Below are 16,522 nucleotides of genomic sequence, written 5' to 3'. Positions count from 1 at the left end.
GATCCCTGGCAGGGAGCAGGACTTCTGGAGGTTGGGCAGAAACTGAGCTCAGGCAGTCTGGAGTGACCAGGAGACAATGCCTCAGTGCAACACCCACATTTATTTGAACTGTACAAGGTAGAAACAAAAGCCCAAAGGAAAAGAGGCAATAAGCACTTCATACACGTTCAAGGTCTTGATGATTTGCATACACTCCTGGGCAGCCGGGTGTGGAGGGGTGAAGCCCACCCAGCCATCCTGGCCCAGCACAAGGCCCCCGGCCAACCCAGCTTCTCAGCTGAGCCTCTGCCCAGGCCAGGTGCCCGGCTGACCAGCAGGGCAACACCTGACCCCGCACTCCCCACTGGGGGTCAGTGTCCTGTAACTTCCCACACCAGTATCTCATTGTGGGCCGCCGTGAAGAGCAGCCGAGCAGATGGGGCAAACCTGCACAGCTGCACCGAGTCATCATGGCCAGCAAAGTCCTGCACGGCCCCCGACGTACAGTCCACCAGCCTCAGCACACGCTCTGCTGGGGGACAGCATCGGGTGGGCTGGGACAGGTAGGGTGCCGTGGGCCCTGTGCCTGTGTCTGTATAGTTCCAGGACCCAGGGTTCCTCCAACCCACCCTGGCTCTGTCTCCAGCTGGGGCCAGTGCCTCATTGGGGGAACCTGGCACCCCACCCCCCTCATTTCCTGACCCTACCTGAAAGACTCCGCTGGAGCAGGTGTCCTCACCCCACTTTCAGGGACGAGGGGTACGGCTCAGTGTGGGGGCACAGGTGTACCCACCGGGACCCACTCAAGACACCAGCACTCACCAGAGAAGCCAATGGCCATAAGGTGGGCCCCAGGGGACAGGCTCATGGACACAGCAAAGAAAGGCAGTGGGATCTTCTCTATCACCTGCAGACAGCAAGCGTGAGGCACTGGGTGGGGGTTCCCGTGGCCCCGAGACCTGTCCCTCCCCAGCCCCGGGTCCCTCAGGCTCCCAGAACCACATGGAGGGGTGCATGTGCCTGCTTCTGGCAGAGGCTGTAGAAGACGACCTCATGGTGCACGCTGAGGCCCGCACACACCAGCAGCGCCTCATCCCAGGGGCAGAAGGCGGCGAGGGAGGGCGGCAGGCAGCTGGGAACCTGTGGAGGGCACAGCACATTGTGGCAGGGTGGGGGGGCACCCCGCCCACAGGGCCACCGGGACTCTTACCTCCGTGAGGGCGGGCGCTGGGAAGCTCAGCCAGTCCACGAGCTCACAGCAGTCCTGCAGCCAGTTGGAGGCCCAAACGCTGACCTGCTGGTCCCCGCTGGCAGCCAGCCACAGGTCCACACCCTCTGCCCCGAAGTCTCCATACTGGGGACATCAAGGCTGGTAGGTGCCGCCTGCCCTGCTCTCCCATCCCCTTCCCTGCCAGCACCCTCGGCTCAGGCCAGGCCCTGCAGGCTCATGAGGCTACTTCACCTCTCTTCTCGTGCTCTGGATGGTGCAGATCGGGGCTCCCCGATGGTCACTCAGCACACGGAAGGTCATCCCCGTGCGAGGGCGACTCACAGCCACAAGCCCATCCCTGTCTCCGGAGAGGATGGTATGACCTGGGTGAGGCAGAGACCAAGCTGTTACTCGTGAGCCCCTAGCCCTCAGCCCAAAGGTGTGACCTGGGCCAGGCAGAAGCCGTGCTGTCACCGTGAGCCCGGCCTCACCATCAGCAGAGAAGGCGATGGCCGTTAGTGCAGCCGAGTGGGGATGCATCTTGAGCTCCATCGCTATGAGGGGGATGCTGAAGAGCCGCAGCGTGCCGTCACTGTAGCCCGCTGCCACCCACTGCTGCTCTGGGCATTCGCAGGATGGGGGGCTCCAAGACAGGCAGAGGCAGCTCTGGGGACCCATGGTGGGAAAACATTAGCACTCCCCTGGGGAGGGGGAAGGGGCCCAGGCCCAAGGCCACAGACAGACACCAAGGCTGGAGGGAGGACGAGGCTGCCGGAGCCCCGGGCGTGCACCCCAGCCCCAGGCGCCCCCCGAGTACCTGGCTGAGCACCTGGAACTGGATCAGCAGCTCCATGCTGGCCACGCTCCACACCCTCACGCTCCCATCATCACTGCACGTGGCACAGTGGGACTCGCTGGGGCTGAAGACCACCTCGTTCACCTGTGAGGAGTCACCACCCTACCTGAGGCCCATGGCCCTCAAGCGGAGAGGGAACACAGCATGGCCAGGTCATTCATGAGAGCATCCATCTCCCCCTTGAACCTACCTGGCCCCGGCCCACCATGTGGCACAAAGAAACTGTCCTGACCTCCCTCCCTCCCAAGTGTCCCTACACTAGACCTGGGTGGAATCCAAATTGCAAGAAGCCCACCAGTCGGTTGAACTTGACCATCCACTTGCTGGGACGTCACAGAAGGAACTGTCCTGACAGAACCTAGAACACGGGACTCCCAGGGGGGCCACTCCTGGGCCTCATCACAGCAGGGGGGGTGGGGCTGAGATTGTCGTGTGTGTGTGTGTGTCATGTGTATCAAGGGAGAAAGCAGTTGTATGATTACACAGAGTCAGGATCTCTGGTGTAAAAAAAAGGAGACAGAAAAAAAAAAAAAATTAAAAAAAGGAGACAGGCCGTGCACCAATGAGGTAAAACAAAATATCTGAGTCCTGAATGTGAATTCCAAGCGTTAAGTATAAACTCCTGATGCATTTTATCTTAGAAAAATAATAATTTAGGTCTGTTTGGCTGAGAAGTGATGGGCCCCTCTGGGCCTCAGACCATGACCTCTAAGCCCATTTCCCACTGGAGGGGTCCACAGGCTCTGGAACAGCCAAGTCCGGTCTTGGGCGGAGCTGCAGAGGGAGAGGCTGGAGCACCTGTGGTCCACAGAAGAGGGGGACCACCAGTGACCACCAGCTCAGGTCAAGAACTCAGCACCCTCGAGCTCATGCCCTGGTGGGTGGATAAACTCATCCTATCTGTACCACAGAAGCGTATTTAGCAGTAAATAGGCGTGAAGCACTGACACTCGCTACAACTCGGATGGACCTTGAAAACACGATGCTCAGTAAGAGAAGCAGATAGAAAGCACCACAGAGTGTGTTTCTGTTCACAGGGACCATCCAGAACAGGCAAACCGACAGACACAGAGTTGGTGAGCGCCTGCCAGGGGCTGGGCGGTGAGTGTTTAATGGCTGGGGGGTTTCCTTCTGGGATGAAAGTGACTGCAGTGTTGCACAGTTCTGCAAATGTTTCAAAATCCATTGATGTTACATGGGTGTGTGGCCCACAGATTATACCTCGACATAAAGCCATTACCAAAGAAAAAGGAAACATGTAACCCTTACTACCTCACACAAGAGTTTCTTTGTTGGCTACTGTTACGCCTGAACAAATGAACGTAGAATTTTTTTTAAAAAAGACTCAGGAGTCAACTTGAAGACCCTGCCACCAGCCAAGGCCAGGACTCCATGAGCATCAAGAGAAAGTGACGGTGGGGAAGCCAGACCCACATTTCCACCCACCAGCCCTTAATAGCTCTCAGAAAGTAACACATTGACTGCTGCTGGGGGACCTGGTCCACGAGGGAGAGACTCATCTACCTGTGCCCTGTCCCAGCCCCGGGAAATCTGAGAGCTCTAGAGGCCACTTCTCTCCTGAAAGAACGAGGGATCTGACTACGGCCACCTACAACTCGTGCCGCCAGACAAGGGCATCACTGGTGGGAGACAGAACGCTCCCAGAAGGAAGTAATGTTGGGACTGGCTGGCCCTGACTAGACCCTGGCCTGGCTTCCAGACCCCTCGGACCCCAGGGAAGCATGTCCACCAACGGTGGTGGAAGACTCCAGCGTGGATGACCAGTTTTCTTCAACACGTAAATTACAAGAGAATAAAGTGGCGGAAAAGAGGAAGGGTCAAGAAGGCCACAGGGCCTGGGGCTGCTGCAGGTGGACACGGCATGGACCCCATGCCCACGGGGAGGGGCGCGTGGTTCCAGGGGTGCAGCTGGTCCTGGGAACGCCTGGACGCTCGCAGCTGCGCTTGGGCTGGGAGCACCCGGGGTGGGGGGCGGGGACGGAGGGAGCGCATGGCAGCTGCCCGGCCTGTGCGGGCTGGGATCCCCTCAGAAATCCTCGGCGGCAAGCCGGTGGCCCAGCGGCCTCACCTTGCTCTGGTGGCCGCTGACGAGGCGGGTGCTTGTGCCCTCAGCCCAGCTGACGTACCAGAGCGTGCCCGCTGTAGTGCCCACCACACCCATGTCCATGCTTTCGTGGAAGACTGCACTCACGACAGCCCCATCAAGGGTCAGCTCACGCTCCATAAACACAGAGCTAGACCTGGAGGAGCAAGGGGTCAAAGGGGTGGCAGCAGCGAGAGCCGAGGGAGCCAGGTGGTTTGGCCCACGGGCCCTGGCCTTGCCCGAGCATGTCCCCTGGGGGACGGGCCCAGCTGGCAACAGAGTGCCAGCTCCCAGACACACTGTAGACGCTCACCTGGCCCCGGAGCCCTTGCGCCTCAGCTCTGGTACGGCCCCCACGGCCCATAGGCGCAGCCGCCTGGTGTTGCTGCCACTGACCAGACGCGCGCCCGAGCACAGCAGCACTCCTGGGGGACAGGAGATGCCATAAGCCACGTCCCCAGATGCCTGGGACTCAAGACGGTGTCCACCGCCCCAGCACTGGGACTCCCAGGGAGAACCGAGCCCCAAGCTGTCAAGAGCCACGGGGGCTCCGTCAGACACCCACCGATCTCACCGTCGTCCGCCTCCCAGGCCAGGAAGCAGCAGCCGGCACACACGTCCCAAACACACACCTGGCCAGCACTGGAGCCGCAGTAGAGCAGGGGTGTGGTCCCGTAGCAGAGGGAGGTCAGCTCGCACCCCCCCACCTCCTCAGGGATGGGCTTTCGGTGGACCTGGAGGGACACGAGCACAGTGTGGGTCAGCGATGCCCTGGGGTCCAGCCAGACCCCATCCTCCAAAGCCTCCTCTGAACCCTGGCACCTGGAGGCTGACGTCGCCCCCACGCTGCTGCAGAAGCCACAGGGTGACGGCACCCTGGCCCACGCAGGCGAGCTCGCCAGCGTCCCAGGGGTTGAAGGCCATGCCGTATACTGGCTCTGGCAGGCACGTGGAGGACACAAGCTCGTAGGTGGCCATGCTCCACAGGGCCAGGGTGCGGTCGCCATAGTCCCCTGGGGGAGATGCACAGTGACCACGTCAGCTGCCCAGGGTTCCCAGGACAGGCAGGGGAGTCCGGAAACCACTGTCTGCCCCCGCCCTGCTGACCCAGCGTGACGAGAAGCCTGTCGTCTGGTGAGAAAGCCAGGGCCTGGACAGCAGTGTCGTGGTGAGAAAGGAGCTGCCGACAGGAGCCCCCTGGCACGTCCCAGATACGGATCTGGCAGCGGGAGGCAGTGCTGCTTCGGCCTGAGGCAGAGGCCAGCACCTGGTGGGCAGGCAGGTGGGTGGTCAGCAGGAAGGGTGCAGTCCACGGGCCCGTTCCCGCTCTGTGTAAAGGGCTGCTCTGGAAGCGAGAGCCAGCCGCACGCAGTTCAAGGAGCCCAGCTCCGAGGCACACCTCAGCCCTGGGCATTCAAGGCAGGCTGCAGGACAGGCACCTGGGCATTGTGGCTGAGGGCCAGCGTGGAGATCTCCTCAGGGTGGCCAAGCCAGTGCTGCTGGACCCCAGAGTGCAGGTCCTCCACCACCACCAGGTGACCACACGTGTAGGCGAAGAAGCCTGTGGGCAGGGAGGAAGCGCCCGCCCCGTCAGCCCCACAGCCCCAGGCACTCGTGCCCACACCCCCCAACCCCACCCCAAGGAGAACTCCTGCTCACAGCAGGAAGTGCCACCAGGAGGACACGCCCGCCCTGCAGCCCAAACCACCTGCGGGCCCCTCCATGGGGCCTGACCTAGGGATGGACAGAACTTAGCCCGCCCTGCAGCGTCTGGGCCGTGGCCCCCACCTGTGTCTGGCCTCCAGACCAGATTGGCGCGCCCGTTCCCGTTGTAACCCATGACGGCCTTCAGGTGCAGCCGCTCATCGCCGACAGCAGGGAAGGAGAGGCCCTGTGAGGAAGTGAACCCAAGACGCTGGCACCGGCCCACCTGGCCCAGGCCCCCAACCTCAAGCTCTGCCCATCAGGCCGGGCGTGGGACTGAGCCTTGGGAGATGCATGCTCCCGGGAGGAGGCAAACGGCAGGTACGTGGGCACCAAAGTCTGCACGCGGTGGCCAGCGGGGCTGGGAGCCTGGCATGCAGCATGCAGACAGGGAGGCAGGAGGAGGAGATGGGGAGGCGCCTGCCAGGGGGGAGGTGAAGGGGAGCCAGGACCATGGAGTGAAGTGAGTGTGTGGGCTCAGCAGGACACGCCTGGGTCCAGTCACTGCGTGACAGTGAGAACCTAAACCAGCCCGGTGAGAGCATGGGGCTCAGGGCAGAGGGGTGACCCGTGGGGCAACTGCCAGCAAGGCCTGGGCTGCTGTCAGCTCTGGGAGCTGCCCCAGGGAAACGCCAGGGAGCCTGTGTCTACCAGGGAGCAGGAGTCCCCCAGACACCACAGGGCCATGCCACCTGGACCCCTGGGCTTCCAGGATATCCACTGGTGGCAGGGGCTATGAGGATGCCCCACCCAGCCAACCTTGGACAGCAGGGAGGCCTTGTAGCGAGCTGTGAAATGCCGATAGGAGTCCTGGCGAGTGGGGGGCTGGGCCCTGGCTCTTCCAGTGCTGCAGGCACCTGTCAGGGAAGGGAATGAGGCTGTGAACCCCCAGGGACCACACAGTGACCCTCCTTGCAGGCACCCTGCCCTGGCTGGTCAGACGCTTGGGTTCAAACGGTACAGATGAGCCACGTCCCATCACCCACCTGGCCCAGCAGGGGTCTTGGACTCTCCATTTGTCCTGTAGGTGACCATCCCTTGTCTGCCAGGGGCAGCCAGGTCTGTCCTTAGGCCACCTGGAGTCCACGTGGTACATGCACCTGGGCCCTGGTCCAGTTATGAGTGACCCTGCCCCACCCTGCTGCCCCTCCCCTGCTTACTGGGCGAACCACGGGGGTGGGGAGGCCTGCCAAGGTCCCAGGGGCCCCCCATGGCCCCATCACTGGCCCTGCCAGCCTCCTTCTGCACCAGCACAGGTGGGCCTGAGGCCTGGCAGAGACCCTCAGGGCCACGGCTCTCATGTGACATGGAGAAAGCGCCTGAGGAGGGTGGGGAGACAGTGAGACGAGGGAGAAGAGCACCCCCATGCCCTTGCCCCTCCCCCAGGCCAGGAGCAGCAAAGCATGTCAGGATGGGAGCCAGGAACACATCCCCTCCAGGCCCTCCTAGGACCCCTGCTCTCACCATCATGGTCCTTGGGGGGCCTGGCACAGATGTCCAGCCAGGGTGGGGACGCCTGGGATGGCATGGGCACCTGCTGCCGGGGAAGCCCACTGGCCCCGGACACCGTGTCCTCCAGCTGTCTTGTACCCAGGCCTGAGGACGGAAGGAGCTCGGCTGAGCTCAGGGCCTGGGGAGGGCAGAGCAGGAGGCGTTCCCAGCCCCTCACGCCCAACCAGCTCTGCATCGGGACCCCCAGGAAAAGAACAGCGCTGTGCACCCACAGCGGTTACAGTGCCAGCACCAGACATCACCATGGAGCCTGCCAGTGCGCTGGGACCACTCACCAGCTTCGCAGGTTGTGGGCGCCCCAGGAGAGCCTTGGACACTGCAGAGGTGACAAAAGAGATGGTCGGGTGGGGCGAAGGGGTGCAGAGGGAGGCCTGGCAGATGCATGTTGAGGGCAGGAACTTGCCTTCCTGGAGGGGACTTCTCAGAGGGCGCCAGAACGTCCCAGAGAAAGATGGCGTCTCCCACACTAAGGAGCTGCTGCTGGTCGGGGGTGAAAGCCACGGCCCGCACAGGTTCTGAGTGGCCGATGTACACCTGAGGGCAGCAGTGTGGCAATATAGAGACCACTGAGGCACAGCTGGAGACACCTGGCCACCAGACTGCAAACTGACCAAGCGGACCTCGTGCAGTGTCAGGCCCCAGCAGGCACGGGGGAACCTCAGGGACTGTCCTCCACCCTCCTTCTTACCCGCTGTGCGCCCGCCCAGGGCACACACCTGGCAGCCAGGGCCGGCCTGTGCTGAGTAGTCCCACACCTTGATGGCCCGGTCGGCGGCTGTGAGCAGAAAACGGCCATCCCCGCTGAGAGCTAGGACAGAGCAGGCCGCAGGGGGGACACAGGACAGCTGTGAGAGAGGGTGATTGCTGAGGGAAAAAGTCAGAGCACACAGGACCACCAGTTGGGGGAGCCCCCTTCTCACAGAACACAACCTCTAGGGAGCAGCAAGCGGCCCAGGGCCTCCCCTCCTCTGGGCACTGTGGGCAGCAAGGCCGGAGCTGGGAAGGCGGGGGAGGCCAGGCCACCAGCCGCAGTCTTGGGCTCACCTCCCGGACCAAGCGGCCTGACGTGGCATCTACCACTGCAACCATGTTAGAGGACGTGGACACCAGCAAGTGGCCAGGGGGTGCAGGGCCAAAGCAGACGGCCACAGCTGAGTCCAGGCGGCTGCCAGCCAGGTCCAGAGTCCTGATGTCAACCCTCAGCAGCTGACGGAGAGCAGCAAGTGTCCTCACCATGACCTCCGGCCAGAGCTCGAGCCCCCAGAGCTGGGGCCCGGGCCGTGGACGGCCTTGGGCACCCATCCGGCAGGCTGCCCACAGCTCACATGTCCTCTGTGCCATGAGGGGCGCAGGGCCCAAGTCCTTTCTGAAATGAGCACGGCCTCCCACCCAGGGAAACACGCAGCTGCCAGGGTCAGGGTGCCCACGGGGTCTGTGGGCCAAACTGGCGTGACTCCACTCTCACTGCACACAGGGAGGGTTCCAGTTGACTCACCTCATCCAGTGAGGTTGTGTCCATGACGGTCACCGTGTACTTGGAGGGACCCACAAAGGCCAGCAAGTGGCTGTCCCCACTGACCACCAGGGCACTGGGGCTCGGGCAGGCCTCCTGGCACACCACGTTAGCTGCCGGCATATGGGGACAGGCAGTCAGCTGGGTCAGGGTAGGGGTGGGGCACCAGAACAGACACTGGTCAGAGACCTACTGTTGTGGAAAACACCAGCCTGGGCTGGGCAGATCCCACAGCAGCCAGCCCATGGGGCCTGGATGTGAGGGCACCAAGACACCAGTGGGCACCACGGACTGCCAGGAAATCTGGTGGCTCTCCCAGAGTGACCACCAAGTGACCATCTGGCTGGCCCGAGTTACAGTGGCCATGGGAGGGGGCCGACTCCCCTGCTGGCCTGGTGCTCAGGCTTCAGGTACTCACTTCCTCCTGGGGAAGGGTGGGCACAGACTCTCACTGACCTTCAATCTCGGGGGGCTGGTGAGTCCTAAAACCACACTTGGCTCTGGGGGTCTCAGTAGTGCGACTGTAGAACGCAGTACCACGATCGGGGACGACACATACCCCCATCCCCGCAGGGACCTGACCAGGGGATGGCTGGGAGGCCAGAGTGGGGCTGGGGCTGGGCCTGGGGGCCTGACCTGTCACACGAAGGATGCGGCACTGGGGCGCGCTGCTATGGTACTGGGCCAGGGAGCCCCGAGAGCAGGAGCTGAACAGGAGGCTGCCGTCGGGGCTGGCGGCCAGGCCGGTGATGGCTCCGCGGTGACACCTGCACACACAAGACGCCGTTGCCTTGCCCCTGAGCTGCACCGTCCCAGACCTCCTGCAGAATCCCGGAGGGGCAGCAGAGGGCGGGGCTTCCAGTAGACGGCCCTCCCCCGCACTGCCCGATCTCCCACACTCCCCAGGGGACCCACAAACCACTGGAGCTTCCACCTCGATCGTCTGTGGGGCCAGAGCCGGCTGACCACCCACCTGTGCTCCACTAGGACCTTGGTGGTCTCCAGGCTGAAGGAGCGGACGGCCCCACTGCTAAAGCCACAGAAGAAGGTGGGCTGGGTAGGGTGGAAGGCGACAGCACACGGGGCCTCCTCCGGAGACGCGAAGTCGTACAGCTGGAGGACAGGGCCATGTGAGGGCGGACAGGCTGGGGCAACCAGCTGGCCACAAGGCCCGAGAGCCAGTCTCTCTCCAAATGCCTTGAACCTTCAGGCCCCAGACACAGGCAGAAGGACTCAGGGCCCCACCCACCGGGCCTCAGTATGGCCTGCGGCCCTCCAGTCCCTCCCTCCTGGCTGGCTTCCCTCCGGCCACACCCCACCTGCTGCAGGGTCGCTAGGTCCCAGATGCGGACAGTGTGGTCCTGGGACACAGTGGCCAGCTGTCCCCGGCTGCACTCAGTGGCAACGGCCAGCACCGGGGCGGCGTGGGAGCGCACCAGCATGCTGTACTCCCGGGACAGGATGTCCAGGAAACCCAGGTGGCCCGAGGAGGTGGTGGACAGCACACGCAGGCCGTCAGGGCTGACGCAGACGGAGCTGATGGGGCCCTCATGCTCTGCAGGCAGGGTGGGTCGGTGACCGCCCAGGCCTGTAGTGGGGTGGGCCTGGCACCTGGGCCAACTGGGGCAGGCTGACCATATCCATGCTGTGCCTGTGCCCAGCCGCTCTGCCCAGGACACTGAGAAATGCGCTTCCCTGCTGCCTGGAGCCCCATCTCCCTGTGAGCTACAACAGGTGCCTCCCCTGTGACCACCCACCCCTGGGCTCAGCAACGGTGGACCCCAGCTCAGGACACAGCCCCTTGGAGCCCCATGACTGCCGTCCAGCCCAGGGACACGGCCCTCCTGCGGCAACCCTGGTGGCAAGGTGATGTCAAGGCCCCACCTGCCTCCAGGAGCACAGAAGAGAAGTCCAGGGGCCAGAGGCGCAGGTAGCCGTCCTCGGAGCCCACGGCACACTTGGCCTGGGAGATGCTGAGGCTGCTGATGGCGATGCCGGGGCCTGGGTGGGGGAGGCACGGTCAGCCCAAAGCGTCAGGGCCGCTCCTCCCAACACAGCAGGGCCCACCTACCTGAACTGAAGGTCTGCTTCTGTGGGAGGAGGCCACCGGGGGTCCGTGTAGGCAGGAGGCGGCGAGCGCACCGCACAGCCATGCGCTGGTGGTCAATCTCCAGGATGTGGCCGCTACGGCTGCAGACGTAGCTGCCCAGAGAGGCAGAGGTAACAAACGAAGGCGGAGAGACCGAGGGGCGGGGCAAGGAATGGGCGGGCCCTGGCCATTAGGGGAGGGAGGGTGGGGCTCACAGTGTATGGCCATCCTGGGCCTGCCTGAAGGCCAGGTCAGTGAACTCCAGCGCGTGGTGCTCCCCCAGGTCCACAGGGCAGGAGCGCAGCCCCCCACCTCGCAGCCGCCACAGCCGCACGCTGCCCCGCCCGCACGATGCCATCCTGCGAGGGGTAGGAGGTGAGCCAGGGAGGAGGGGCCAGCTCACAACTCGCTGGTCCCAGCACGGAGGATGGGCAGGCGGGCAGCCACTCACCTGGTTTCATCGAAAAAGGCCACCTCGAATGCCTGGATGTCAACGTCGCTGTGCACCTTCGTGAGGATGACGGCCTCTCCACCTCGCCCCACCTGGGCCGTGCCCCACACCACCACAGTCTGCAACAAGTCCGCTCTGAGCACCCACCACCTGCCTGGCCTCTCCCACAGAAGCAGGCGCGTTGGGCTGCAGGGGGTGGGAAAGTTGGCCCCTGTGGCCCGGAGGAACCTACATGTGCCCACCCGGGGTTTCCACAGACATGTGTATGCAGAAAGGAGCAGGAGACACAACCACGAGTGGAGGAGAGGCCCCGGGTGAAGCACCCAACTTCAGAGATGCTGTCATGTTAAACTCGCCCAGCTCAGGCATGGGGGACTTGCCACTGAAGAGAGTGAGGCCGGTCAGTCAAAGGTCAGCTCCATCCACGAGGGAGTGAAACAGACACTCTGTGGCAAGTATAGCGCAGTGATGCCCGGCGGGGCTGGGGGAGGCCTGCGGGGACCCTTGCTGCCTGCCTGCACCCCAGGATGGGCCGCTCCACCTCCCCCGGCCTGGCCTGCTTACCATCCGCCCGTGGCGGTCCTTGCCGACACCACAGAGCACCTCCCCACTGTCAGAGAAGCTGCAGATGGAGAGGCGGAGGTCAGTGTTGCAGGCGCAGCCCCCACCCCCCTCGGAGACCCTGCACCCACCTGAGGGAGCAGACGGTGTGGACTGGGCTCTGGAACAGGGACAGGCACTCCCCGGTCTGGAAGTCCCAGAGACGCAGCATGCTGTGGGGCCGTGCCTGGGCTGAGGCCAGCAGGGAACCGCTCCCGTCCAGCGCCAGGGCAGAGACCTGGGGGGCAGCAGGGTGAGGGAGGGTGTGTGCCTGCAGAACAAGCCACCCCTGGGCCAGGGTGCCCACCTTGTCTGTGTGGCCAAGGAAGAGACGCTGCTCCCGAGTGTTGACACACAGGACAACGATGACCGCGTGGCAAGGGTACACGACGGCGGCCCCATCCCGGGTCCACAGGGCCTGTGCACAGGGGCCGGAGGCTGAGGTCACAGACTGGTCGGCTTCGTCCCCCCACCCCAGCACTCCCCCGAGCCCCACACACAGGAGTCAATGGGATGCACGTGCCAAAAGAACAGAAAGAACTCGGGTGCACATGCGCAAGGGCAGGGCTTCCTCTAAGCCCTGCCTGCAACACAAGAAACTTTGGGATTCAGGTGACAAAAGGCCAGAGAGGCCACAAAGACTCGGAGTTCGTGTCCTGGAAGGCCTGGCGAGCACACAGCCTCCTCTCCTGCTGCTGTTCCTGCAGGGTCCCACAAGTCTCGCCCATACCCGGCCCCACTCGGCTGGACGACACGCATCAAAGCTTTAAAGGGTGAGCAAGGGCTCTCAGGTCTCTGGAAGCTTGAGCGAATGGACCAGCACTGACCCGGCTGGTGTTCACGACACAAAGGGACGCCTGCGACGGGATGTCATCACGTCAAGGAAGCACCGAGCGTGTGAGGATGCGGGCAGGGCTGGGCGTCCGCAGCGGTGAAGGGACCCGACGCCTGGGGGAGCTCGGCTGTCCACACAGCCACCTCAGGGAAACACGGGGTGTGCCCACTGTCCCCTCTGTGTATCTGACACTTGCATGACCCAGCAAGAACAGAGGACCCCTCACCCATTTGGTGCTGTGACCCCCAAAGCCGATGACCCCCTTGAGCCTCAGGACCGGATCCGGGAGGAAGCTCTGAAATAGGCAAACTCACAGTGAGACCCCGAAGTGGCAAGGCTCCTGTCCCACCAGGGCTGCCCCACCCAGAGATGGTGCCTGCCTCCCAAGAAAGCCACCTGGTTCTAGTGCCTTCTGCCAGCTGCTCTATGGCAGGAAACCAGAATTCCAATCACATTGCTAGACCCTCCAGGTACCCCAGTCCTGCGCCTGCCTGGAGCCTGAGCCCGCCCCCCACCAAACCACTGGGGCTGGGGTCAGGGCACCAGCCCCCTCCTTACTCTTTGTTGAAAACGATTCTTGCCCAAAGCCACCTCCTGTTGGTTCTGCTTTCTGCCAGGAGACTAGATGGGAAGGGACCATCTGCCCCACGCATGTTCCCAGTGGACAGAGGCCCAGCAGCCCTCCACCCACAACTCGTCCACATCCCACCCCCCTCGGTGGCACAGTCCAGCCCCACCTTCCTTGGGAAAAGCACTCACCTCTTGTGGGGATGCATCCTCTGGGGCCGTGGGCTCCATAGTCGTCTGATACACAGACACGTGAAGGCTGTCACTGGCCACGTGCTTGTCAGTGGCCTCCACCCAGGCCAAGGGCTCCTGGCTACGGCCACTGGGTCCACCCACACTAGAGACCTCGGAGCGTTCACAGGACACGCTGACTTCTGGAAGGGGCCTGGGCACAGGGAGGGCCTGGCGGGACTTCAGGAGGACAAGTGCCGGTTAGCACCCTGTGGCCACCACCCTCAGCCCCATCTCCGAGGGCACAGGGCACTCACGGCTGTGGGGCCATGCTTCTGGACCATGAGGGCCAGGCTGTCCTGAACAGGCTTGCTGAAGGCCGCTGGGTGAGGGAGAAGCCGCAGCACAGGCCCCGCTAAGATTGCAATTGAGAAGAACCCACTGAGCAGAGTGCAGACAAGCCTGTGAGGACGTGGCCACAAGGCACTGGGCAGGGGTCAGCAGTGGGCCCTGGCCTTGCCCACTCTGCAGGAGGGAAGCCACAACAACAGCTGCAGCCTACCCTACCGTGGGCCCCGGCACCCCTTCCCAGTTGGAAAGCTTGAAGCCACCAGGCACCCTAGTCGGAACCTCCCACACTGGGTCTGGGGCCTCGAGACAGCCTCCCCTCACCCTTGCAGGCATCATGTTGCTGCATTCACCTCCCCAGATGCAGCATCAGGCCCCCCTCTCCCGCCGAGCTCCATGGGCCCTTCAGGCCTGAACCTGGGTCACCGCTGGTCCCACAGGCCCACCTGCCTCAGAAGGGGAACAGCTCTTCTGAACTGCCTCGGAGGGTGTTTTTGAGCTGTCGCTTGGAAACCTTGACGGGGTGGAAGGACAGTCAGCTTCCAGGGGCGGCCCTGCCATCCCCCCACCCGGCCGCCCTCATGACAGGCAGAGCTGCTCACCGGATGTGGACATAGTGGTCGTGCCAGCTCTCCCCTTTCGGCACCGGGAATGCCATTTCTCGAGGTATGGGGGTGATGGGCGGTTTTGCACACCGGGCTTCAGCGACAGTGACAGCTACGAAGAGCAGAGTCCAAGGAAGCCCACCCAGCTCCCTCTCCCAGCCCAGACAAGACAACACCAGGTACCAGCCAGGAGGGTACTGCCTGGCCACCAGCCCCGCCACCCCCTCCCCCAGTGGCTGCCTTGGGAGCTGGGAAGCTCAAAGATGGTACAGCATGGGCATTTTCACCAAGTGCCAGGTAGGGTGTGGAGGCCAGCACACAGGGAGTTAGAGCAGGTGGGCTGCAAGCTAAGCACACCTTTAGCCCTCACCGGGATCAAAGCACAGGTCACTGGTGTAGAGGTTCCTGACCAGCAGGCTAGCACACAGCCTGATGCTCTTGAGGTGACTGTAGCGTCGGTTCAGGTAGACCAGGAGAATGTCGTGCAGGTCGAGCTGCAGGCAGGTCCAGCGGGCACCAGGGGAGCCCACATCTGCCAGGTGTGCAGAACAGGAGCAAAGGTCAGAGCCTACCCTCACCAACTGGCCCACAGCACTCTCTGTCCTCAGCCTGTCCCCACTCTCATGGCCACAGCCACGTGCCCCTCCACCCAGGCTGTCCCTGGCCTGCCTCCCCACTGAGCCTTCTGGCTGCCTGCCTCTCCCAGACCATCTGTGACCCGTTCACACCTCATCTCCATGTTACCTTTCCTGGGTGTCCCAGTCTCACAGATGAAAGGGAACTGAAGCCATGTGGCTGTGGACTTGAACTCCTTGAAGAAGTTGGAGAATGACACTCGGATGACCTGGCTGCCCTGTGGGTATACAGCATGGCCGTGAGAAGAGGAAACTGCATCAGGAGTGCAGGGCCCCCACCGGCAGCTCCCGCTCTCCAGCTTGTAACCTCGGTACACAGGTCCAGGTGAATGACGAAATGCTTGGCGGGCAGGGGCCGAAAGAGCACGTACAGGTAGCGTCCGGTCAGCCCCAGGGACTGGGTGCTGGTTTTGGGGAGCTGGATGTAATTGCCAGCAGAGACAGGGCCCCGCACGCGGTACACCGTGCACTTGAGGGTCTTGTCCTGCAGAGAGACACGGGAGGCGTGGCGTCCTGCTCAGCCCCACGGAGCGCCAGGAGGGCTGCAGCAAAGCGGCCCAGGAGACAGAGGAGAGGCCGCCGCTCCTGCTGCCAAGTGCCCCGGCCCACTTACCGTCACGACGGCCACGTCGCCCTCTTTAGAGGACCGCTTCCACTCGTCCACCTTGAAGTGTCTGAAGACGTTGAGGAACGGCTGCTGCCACACTGGGGGACACGGGGGGGTGAGGTGCCAGACTCACCGCGGGTCTAGGGAGGGGCCGGGGCAGGGTCTGCGCGCTCCCCAGCTGTGACAGCCAGCGCAGCGCGCGGACTGGGCTCCTGGCGAATCTCAGCACCAACCAGTCCGCGGCGGCGCCGGATCTCGGGCCCCACACCCCGGCGCCCGGCCCCGGGACCCGAGCCCCCGGCCCTCCCGCCGCGCGCCGCTACCTCCGGCCATGGCGCCGCCGCTCGCGCTTCCCGCCTCGGCCACCGCGCGCCCCACGCAGAGCACGCAGTGCGCGCCTAGCAACGGCCGCCTGGCAACAACGCCACTTCCGCCGTCACGGCGGCAGGGCACGTGATCGCGCTTCAGGGTGGGGGGCCTGACACGTGACCGCGCGATGGGGCGGGGCCTGGTGAGTGACCGCGCTGGGCGTCTGGACCCCCCACCTCACCAGCTGTTTCTCGGGGCGCCCCAAAACCTTGCCCGACCACTTACTCTTCTCTGCTGTCGTGCCCCAGGGCATAAAGAGCCTCCGGCCCCAGGCCTCTGCGGCCACTCCCAAGCTGGGATCCCCTGGGGGTACTCTAGCGCCACCAGCTGTGGGATCCGAGAAGGTTCCTGATTCCCTCTGGGAGGC

General features: G+C 63.6%; 1 protein-coding gene across 1 annotated transcript; it reads right to left on the bottom strand.

Moving 5' to 3' along the window:
* Window positions 1-30: 30 nt before the first annotated feature.
* Window positions 31-16,497, bottom strand: WDR90 (WD repeat domain 90). The gene is given in 44 exon segments (XM_029221438.1): window positions 31-508; window positions 802-886; window positions 1,000-1,119; window positions 1,190-1,333; window positions 1,442-1,572; window positions 1,681-1,855; window positions 2,007-2,129; window positions 4,135-4,306; window positions 4,463-4,574; window positions 4,715-4,883; window positions 4,972-5,162; window positions 5,257-5,416; window positions 5,589-5,710; window positions 5,938-6,040; window positions 6,613-6,710; window positions 6,840-6,929; window positions 7,014-7,268; window positions 7,270-7,449; window positions 7,641-7,681; window positions 7,769-7,899; window positions 8,082-8,210; window positions 8,410-8,571; window positions 8,861-8,991; window positions 9,515-9,645; window positions 9,852-9,991; window positions 10,198-10,433; window positions 10,763-10,879; window positions 10,950-11,080; window positions 11,183-11,326; window positions 11,419-11,537; window positions 11,983-12,040; window positions 12,111-12,256; window positions 12,326-12,436; window positions 13,080-13,148; window positions 13,412-13,474; window positions 13,613-13,831; window positions 13,909-14,006; window positions 14,386-14,453; window positions 14,542-14,656; window positions 14,915-15,076; window positions 15,289-15,397; window positions 15,487-15,663; window positions 15,793-15,884; window positions 16,381-16,497. Coding segments are annotated over 44 exon segments (5,715 nt in total). The 5' UTR covers window positions 16,409-16,497; the 3' UTR covers window positions 31-350.
* Window positions 16,498-16,522: the final 25 nt, after the last annotated feature.

Source organism: Monodon monoceros, unplaced genomic scaffold, assembly GCF_005190385.1.
Source record: "Monodon monoceros isolate NGI ecotype Baffin Bay Population unplaced genomic scaffold, NGI_Narwhal_1 Super_Scaffold_13, whole genome shotgun sequence".
Lineage (NCBI taxonomy): Eukaryota > Metazoa > Chordata > Mammalia > Artiodactyla > Monodontidae > Monodon > Monodon monoceros.
The sequence above is the reverse complement of the archived record's forward strand: the minus strand, read 5'-3'. Positions and strand labels throughout refer to the sequence as shown.